The 9,612-nt window shown below is 29.6% G+C and overlaps 1 protein-coding gene across 5 annotated transcripts; it reads left to right on the top strand.

Annotated features, from left to right (window-relative positions):
- The first annotated feature begins 3,526 nt into the window (after positions 1-3,526).
- On the top strand, positions 3,527-8,110 carry LOC111028884 (mitochondrial uncoupling protein 4). Of its 5 annotated transcripts, none has more exons than XM_022307666.1 (7): positions 3,527-3,650; positions 4,660-4,856; positions 6,059-6,317; positions 6,376-6,498; positions 6,736-6,933; positions 7,002-7,094; positions 7,173-8,110. In XM_022307666.1, exons 2-7 carry the CDS (start codon positions 4,733-4,735, stop codon positions 7,345-7,347), a joined length of 972 nt encoding a protein of 323 aa, XP_022163358.1. In that variant the 5' UTR covers positions 3,527-3,650; positions 4,660-4,732; the 3' UTR covers positions 7,348-8,110. The 5 variants fall into 5 exon arrangements, with proteins under 5 accessions (XP_022163358.1, XP_022163356.1, XP_022163360.1 ...); XM_022307664.1 differs by lacking the exon at positions 3,527-3,650 and adding an exon at positions 4,281-4,415; XM_022307668.1 differs by lacking the exon at positions 3,527-3,650 and adding an exon at positions 4,297-4,415 and having other exon boundaries at positions 4,663-4,856.
- The last annotated feature ends 1,502 nt before the right edge of the window (positions 8,111-9,612 follow it).

The following is a 9,612-nucleotide window of genomic DNA, read 5'->3' as shown; positions in this document are numbered from 1 at the left end:
TATATATTCTTTTTGATTCATTTTAAACCAAGATAGTCACTTAGGCGATTGTTTAATGAATATAATTAATTATCTTATAAGAAAATTATAAATAAATAAATGATTCATTAATTTATAATATAATTATCTCTAACTTTTTCTTCGTTTTGCATACAAATATAAATATTTTTAATATATTCTTATGTAAAGCTCATACTCTAATACCTATAAATATTAATAATATGTATACAAATAGCAATCGTATGAGACACGATGAAAATTAAACAAATAAATAATTTTATTAGTGTCGATTATAGTGGCATTATATTTTGAACTTAACTCGACTGATCACACCAACAGGCAACAAGTGCATAAATTCAATGGCCAACCGATAAAACGTGACGAATTTCCATAATTAGATATAATATACCTGCATCTCAGACATGTAGTTATTACTTGCACAGGTTCATTGATAAAAGTTAAGTATTTCCATTACACTAATTTGCCATTATTTGTGTCTATTACGTGTTGTATCCTTCACAATCTTTCCTACACGTTTGAGGTGAGAGTGGTCATCTTAAAATATCCTCTTATTCGCTCTAATATTATTAATACCAAATCCAACATTTCACATTTCAACATTTGTATATTCCACGGCTTGTGGTTGAAAAATCTTGAGACATTCCACTTGAAAGTGATTATACCTGCAAATTAATTAAAACATAGTTATAATTATGTCCTATATATTTAAATGCATACAACTACGAATATGTATAAAGCACTTTTGTAGGTATAACTGTATTAGTAGGTACTATTTAGTGCTACCTGTGGAAGAGGAGGAGGGCAGATGACCCCCACTGTATGCACTGTGATGAGCCGGAAGACACTGTGGAGCACACCCTATTCAACTGTCCGTTCTGGGCAGAAGACAGACGGGAGATGGAACAATGCGTCGGCCATCCACTACATCCCAACGATGTGTCGGATATCATCCTGGGGCCGGGGCAGGAGCTCCTCCCAGATGATTTATTCAGGAGGCGATGTATCTAGGCGATGGCGGAGGGACAGAGGTTGGCGTTTGGCAAAATGGTGGAGCAGATCCTCGGGCGGAAGGAGAATGCAGAGCGGGCCAGGCAGGCGCGATTATTATAGTATGGTGACTGAACTTGTAGGCCGAAGGCCAAATATCTAGGGTGGTTAGAGGCCCCCACGTATGTACTCGTATAGCTATTATATGTTGCTATTTGTCATGGCGAATAAACGATACGGGTTCGGGTGGCAGTATTGTGCTAAACAGTTCCCATCCGTTCCCGGTTTCAAAAGGAAAAAAAAGGTACTATTTAGTGCTAATAGGACCACTGCATTTTTCTCGTTAAAACCTGTAGCTCGTTATGTACGAATACCACGAGGAATGCAAACATAGGTGTAACCAGAATTTGTCGGTTAGTGGGGTTAAATGTACAATTAAATACTACATACACATGAATGAATCCATTTTATTGATATTTTTTAATGAAGCTAAATAAACAAACTTCATCATGGGGTGATTGGAGGTTACCCCTGGCTATGCCTCTGATTGCAAAAGTGGCATTTGGATTACAGCATAGTTATATTTACTTCCAAAACGTCAAACTTGTGACCTTAAAAACAACGAGCAACGGTCAAAACTTACAATTATTTTACCCCACGAACTTGTGCAAGTAGTAGGTAATAGGTACACATCTGAAATCCAGATACATCTAATATATACTATGAACTAAAATTTAAATTTGTTTAATTGGTTTGTCATTGAATATAAGTGCCTACTTATTGGTATGATAAGTCGAGTAAAGTTCACATAAAGTCAGTATAATCGACAGTAAAAAATTATTAACATTGTCATCATGCCTTATACAATTGATGTTTGAGTACATAATATCATAAATATTTTATTTTTTTTGGAACTGTTGCAGTTCAACATTATAAATATTTATGTATTATAAAAGGACGACTACACAACTCTTTTGAAACCGTTTATAACGTATCTATTGTATAAATATTCATTTATAAGACTACAATATAGTTTATAAATAACCTGACACAGTGGCACTATGTGTATGATGTATAATATGTAATTTAAGTATTATATGATACATTCAGTCTTAACTACCTATAAGCTAACCTATTATATGAAAGAATATACATGATTTGCATTCTGATCCATTAAATTGAGTACCTACCTAGAACCCTGCTCGACTTAAAAAAAAGTTTACAAAATATTCATTCCTGGATCCTCATTACTTTTGATGTGCTTCTATTAAAGTTTTCATTGATTTATTGGCAGAAATAAGTATGTACCTTAGTCGCAAGTTGTTTTAAGTATGAGAATCGATCTGACTTACAATTTCAATATGTACTTTATTTCATAGCTATTTTATAACTTACACTGTATACACTATACGCATATTATTTTAATTTATAAATTAACAAACATTTTTAGCCAGCTCCCATCCCCTCCAATTTGTTTAATCGGTTTCAAAATACCACCTAATAGTAGCAAATTAATTGCAAATAATTGCGAATCAAGTTTGACTAATTGCAGATTTCCTTTTTTAGAAGGCAATAAGCCCCCCTGGCTACACCTCTGGACATACATGTCTTACCTCTTACCAGTTGGCTATTACCATATTGTTCTATGCTATTACGACGTACTAAATATTTCCAATGCAATTTATATTTATAACCTACATGTGTGTACGTATTATACGCAGATAATGTAAAAATAGTAAATGTAAAGATGTTTTAAAATTTAAAGACAGACAATGAAAAATCACTATAACAAAAATTAATTTAATTTAAAAAACTTTAGTATGTGATATTTTCGAAGTACCTTCACTGGGAGATTTTTTCATTCTGTGAATCATATTTTATTTTTTCTCCAAACATCGCATTCGCTTATTGTTCTACATTTATTTGAATGGATTGTGCTATAAAAATATTGAAAATTAAAATAAATAAGTAAAAATATTTAACTAACCATACTTAAACAACAAAAAGGATTTGTACAGAAATCAATGGCGGATTCAAAAATTAATCAAGTGGTAGAAGAAGGGGTAATTAAAATTTGTCCAATACCAAAAAAATATCAAATACATTTAATACGATTCATTATAATATGCTCAAGTCGCTCAAGGGTGCGGTCGTATTTATTTCTCCCCCCCCCCCCCCCATTTGGATCAGCAACTGACTGAAATATCGGAAATGTCCAAAGTCACTCAATAACACTACATATACAGTATATTTGTATGTGTTTTCACAAGTCTATATAATTTCACCTTTCAGTTTTCATTGTACCTATCTGGTTATGTATGTCTAGTCGTACCTACATGTTAAGTAGGCACGTCCTGTACTCTGTAGTATGTAGGTTATAAAAGGTTATCACTTATCACATATTCACTTATCACTCTACGATTTGTACATTTATACCTACTATTTATACTTATATAATATAATATACTAGCTACTCACATTTACATAATAAAACACCTAGATTCCAGGTATTAGTGTACTGTATAATGTATAGTGAGTACTGCTATTCTTCACATAAAATTCCACGTTAACATAATATTTATTTTTTTTTACTCTAAGAAGATAATCTCGCCTCAAGCTCAAGCACAGGAATTTGAGGAGAGGTGATGTTTGTACCTTATGTACCTACTTGTTTATACTGTGAAATGTGAATGCCTTATTTGTATTATTATTATTATTATTATTATTAAATGATACCTAGGTACAGGTCGGAGGTACCTGTATTCATTGTGCGAGTACCTTAAGTACCTAGTACCTACCTTATACCAAATATTGATTAAAATAAATGATAGGTAATATTGCACCCATATGACATTAATATTTAATCAAATACCTACTTCACACTTATACTATGAATACAATTTCCAACAAATGTATTTTATTAAAGTTAAGCCTATTAGACCTGTTCTTCATTTTTAATTTGGTCTAAGGTGATAAACATAAAATGAAAGTCTAAAAATCAGTGCGGATGCGGGAACGAAGTCCCTCATTTTTTAAAAAAAATATTCTCGTTGGTACCCTCCCTAATCAATAAGACATATAATAATTAGATGGTCAAATTATTTTAACACTTTTGCATCCCCCTTCTAATTTTTTTTTCTTATCAAGCACTATTCAAAATAGATCTAAATCTATTGATTATTCTGTGGTTTAATCACATGTTTATTATTAAGTATTAAGACATTTAGCGAGTGTTATCAAACAACCATATGGTCAGAACAGACAGAACATCAGGTTGTCCTTATCAGTGTTTACAATCTAGAAATTCTTTCGAAATCGTTAGAATGATGTTTGACTTTGAATGTCAAATGTGTTAAACTACAAAATAGTAAACACAACAAACTTTACAGGGTCAAATCCTCTAAATGGTAAGTATTTATAGTGTACAGAAATATTGAATAGAAAAAGTAGAATCCTACATAATCTACATTATCGACTTCCTTATTCTCCCGAATATAGGTACCTACTCAGTATTTTATCTAGCTACCTTTGTGTTTTATTTTCTATCTAATCTCATGGTTTTACAGTAGGTACTAGGTAGTAATTATAATAACTCAGTTCATACTTACCAATCACTCAATCAATAATGTTCATCATTTATTTGTTATACAGCAGCAGTTACCGGTAACTTACATTTCAGTAACGTGTCTGATGATAATAATAACAGTGTTTAATAAAACCAATAATGGTGTTCACACAAGTGGTATCCATCAAAGACAAAGCCCCTGGAACCAAAGTATACAACTATGCTGATTCATTCTGGTGTACATATATTGTGTCTGTGGTGGCTGCCAGTGTTGCAGAAATATGTGAGTATTTTTACAAGATTCTTTTAATTTCTAAGTAGGTGCAAATCACCCAAAAATATTTGGGAGACTCAAGCACCAAACAAATTGTATAGGAAACAAAGCTATGACGGGCTTTGTCCCTCACATTGTTCACTTACCATACCTTATTTGTTACATTTTATAAATATCAACAAAATAATTTATTGATATGAATCAATATTATATAATGCTGAGTTTTTAGAAAAATTCATTCTATTTAGCTTAACCTAAAACATAGTTTTCTTAACACACAGTTTGAATTCTATACCAACAAACTCAATTTTTGCATGTTGTGAATTTTTTTAATTTTTAGTTCTTTTTGATCCTTTATAGGTCATTTTTTTAATTTAGTCTCGTTTTTTTCATTGAATATAAGTATAGATGGTATTTGTATTAATACAATTTAATAGATTTTGTACATTTACATTTTGAATTTTGAATTTATTTTTTAAGATTTTAAATGCATTTTTCAAAGTTTTTTACTGCATTAAATCAAGAATCCCAATTATACTAGACATTTTATTACAATGGTTACTTGTTTTTCATATTTATTTAAAATTTTTCAATATTAAGAGATCACCAGATTGAATAGTGTGCTGTTAGTATATTAGTGAGAATTGACTTATTATAATATTTAAAGGTAAGATTATATTATTTAAGGTCCCGTGTAGCCTTTAATTGATATTTTTATTTTTCAAGTAAGTTATGATAATTTTAAAATGTACAGTTTCAAAAAAGCTATAACTTGCTAAAAAATAATATCAATAAAATCCTATGTGGGCCCTTAGATAATAATCTTACCTTTAAATTTGATGATAGGTCAATTCACTCAATATTAAAACTAAGAGGACACTATTGAATCTTGTGAACGAAAATCTGTTAATTTGCGGAGACAACACATGTGGGAACGACATCCTCTTATGAATTACGCACAAATCATTAGATTTGAGTAATTGCTAAGTCCGAAATCTATCTTGACTCATTTTAGTGGTATGTGTCCATGTTCTTAATTATTATTGAAATTAATTGCAAAATTTGAGGTGTTAAAATTAAGACTCGAGGTTTTTAGCACCCCTGATATTTATGCTAATGTGGCTATGCACTTATTCGTAATAACTAATAATAGTCTGACACAAACTCATACCTAAATACTTATTTATATTATGTTATTTTTTCTTGTGCAGTGACATACCCATTGGATTTGACCAAGACCCGTCTGCAAATACAAGGTGAAGTAGCTACTAGCAGCAAACCTACACAGTATAGAGGCATGTTAAAAACTGCTGTTGGCATTGTCAATGAAGAAGGTGCCCTGAAATTGTGGCAAGGTGTGACACCTGCACTCTATAGACATGTAGTGTATTCTGGTATTAGGATTGTATCGTACGAAACCATGCGTGATAAATTATTATTAAAAAACGAAGATGGATCATTTCCAATTTGGTATTCACAAATAAACAACACAAATTGGTAGATTCTCTGATTTATTATTTAACTTCAGGAAATCGGCCATAAGCGGAGTCATGTCTGGTGTTATTGCTCAGTATTTTGCTAGTCCAGCTGATTTGATCAAAGTTCAAATACAGATGGAAGGCAAACGGCGTCTGATGGGAGAGCCTGCTAGGTATACCTATCATTTATTGTTTAACTACATATAATCAGTGGCACCAAACTCTAAAATTTGTCGTCAAGTGAAATAAAAAATTTTTATCCAACCATTCTCTACTCACACAAACTTCCTCGTCATCTAATAATTAAAAAAATGAAGCTTCACATGATGTATAATTTTGGCTCCACTGTATATAGTTATTGTACAATCATTTAAAATTAACTTTCATAATATTTTATCATTTTATACAAGAGTGTTAAGTGCAGCACATGCGTTCAAAAAAATAGTATCCGAAAGTGGTGTCCGTGGTTTGTGGAAAGGCTCAATTCCAAATGTACAACGTGCTGCACTTGTAAATCTTGGTGATTTGACTACTTATGATACAGCTAAGCAAGTAATTATGCATAAAACTGGATTACCTGATTCACATCTTCTACATTGTCTTTCTAGGTAGACATTAATTTTTTTATTATTTTCCACAATTTTTTAAGATTTCTAAGTATAGTTTATTATTTCAGTATATGTGCTGGATTAGTAGCAGCTACATTAGGAACTCCAGCAGATGTTGTAAAAACACGTGTTATGAATCAACCAACTGACAAAAATGGAATGTAAGTTCAATTACTATAAATGTATTGAGAAATACATTTTTAGGAATCAATTTTATTTATGTTTTATTTTTTTTTTAGTGGTTTGATATACAAAGGATCTTTGGACTGCTTAATTAAGACTATTGAAAATGAAGGGTTTTTTGCTCTTTACAAAGGATTTTTACCCGTCTGGATTAGAATGGCACCCTGGTCATTAACTTTTTGGATGAGTTTTGAACAAATACGCCATGTGCTTGGTGCTACTGGATTTTAGAAATTACAGAGTATAATCATTAGATCTCATTTTTATTATGTTTTTCATCTTTTACAATAGTTCTAAAATATGTTAATATGTTTATTTTCATCATCTCCTTGATCGTATGGAAAATTTAGTCATGAACATACACACTACACACAGTTTATTTTGTAGATTCTAGAGATGGACGTAGGTACAAGTACTATGAATTATATTATTAAACAAAATCAATGGTAAGACAACATTATAAAAGTAACATTGACAAACCGTCTCCATCAATCGATGTAAATGTAATGACGGCTAGTTAATACCAATATAACACCATCTTCGAAATTAAATAATTAAAAATTGTGTTCTAGCATCAATTATAAATTACTAAAGTTATCATCACTTTTGGCCCAAACTTGTGTTGTTATTAGTGTTATTTATGTTTAAAAGAATAACTGATGTATTGAAATGTTTGAAAGTTAATTATTTAATCTATATTTAATATTTGGCCAAATACCAATTATTTTATTGTGTTAACTAAAATGTTTACTACCCAAATTTATCTGTCAATTTAATTTACTTGTAAAATTATTTTTTGTGTGTACAAATTAACAATACATATTACCAATCAATTATAATTTATAGAAATGTTAGTGCATTTCTATAAAATATATAAGTACCATTACATAAATGATAAATACATTATACAATCTATGATGCCAATTAAACCCAATATCTATTGCTAACACAAATCATTGTGTTTTTATTCAATAGAATTGACTTGAAGGTCAATGATAATATATATAATACAAACTAAATTAATTATACTTTAACGTGTTAGAACGTTAGGTAGCTCGATATGAAAGTAATAAAAAATTATCTTTGTAGAAAATATGTTTTTTTTTTTATAAATTGGCTAAGAATTTCATTTATTCTTTTGTAGTGATTATGTTTTATTTTTTTTAATAAATTTAGAACCATTTTAAAAAGTATTTAATTTAAATATGCTAAAAACTAATTTGCATTTCTATGTCAAAAGACCATCAAAAAAACGTAGTATATATACTACAGAAATACCATGAATAAAATGCTGTATAGTAAATTTAAAATATACCTCATTAGTGTGCTCGACTGTAATTTATGTATTAAATTTGAATTTAATAATATTATTATAAATCATATTGCATAAGAAAAACCATTCAGAACAGAAACTGTGTGTCAGACTATTTCTAAAGATATTTAATAAACAATACATTATTTAAACCACTACTAACAAAAATGTTCTTAGGTAACATTTATTTTCTATAGGTGTTTAAGAATTTTTAAATGTCTGTAAACACAACAAATGAAGAACCTTATAATACATTTTTAGACTTCAGCTATCAAAAATTATGAAGTATTATATATTTTTGTATACAAAATAATTTGCAACCAAACCACGCTCTTTTTCAGCAATTGAAACATTTTTACTGCTCCAAAAGCTGTAACAGATATAAATATAATAAATAAAAATGATTAATATTATCATTCTTTATACAATTAACATTATATTTTCATATTGTCTCATCTATATGTGTTGTAGTATCTTACAAACATACAACATAGCTAATTTGTGTTCACAAGAATTAATTTTGTATTTTTAGCTTTTATTTGTAGTGATTGACCAATATTGCCAAACCTAAAAGTAAAAATAAATATCTTTATAAAACTTTGCGTGTTGGTTTTTTACCATATTTTGAGTTTTAAGCAAAATATGAGTAGGTGTATAAATATTACGATTTTATAATATAAATATTCTAAGAAACTAACATAATATACAAACACAGGTCACAGATAATATTGTTAGCATTAAAATGTATACGTAGTACATACTAGGTCAGTCACTCAAATATTAAATCCAACAATGAACAAAATAAAATTTGTTATGTTATAGGACATAGGTAATAGGTAGGTGTACCTTTATATATAGTTTCGTAAGATAGAGACAATACCTATATGCGGATAAGACATCCTCTTAACTCCTTTAATATAACATTTTTTGCTAAAAGTTATGGCCTTATGGGTACCTACTTACTTTTTAATTATGATTTATATTTTTGAATAAATAGGAGATAACATTATTTTTTATCTAGACGAATTAAAATGCGATATCAATAATATACTTCACAAATTTATTTTTACATATTTAATATGGATTATAAACTTATTGGTTATAGTTTATAAAGCAGTACCATAATCGTCAGACGAGGCTCTCGTAGACCTAAAACCACAAAACCTAACTATACATGTAAGTAG

Source organism: Myzus persicae, unplaced genomic scaffold, assembly GCF_001856785.1.
Source record: "Myzus persicae strain clone G006 unplaced genomic scaffold, MPER_G0061.0, whole genome shotgun sequence".
Taxonomy (NCBI): domain Eukaryota; kingdom Metazoa; phylum Arthropoda; class Insecta; order Hemiptera; family Aphididae; genus Myzus; species Myzus persicae.
This window is presented reverse-complemented; position numbering and strand designations above follow the sequence as displayed.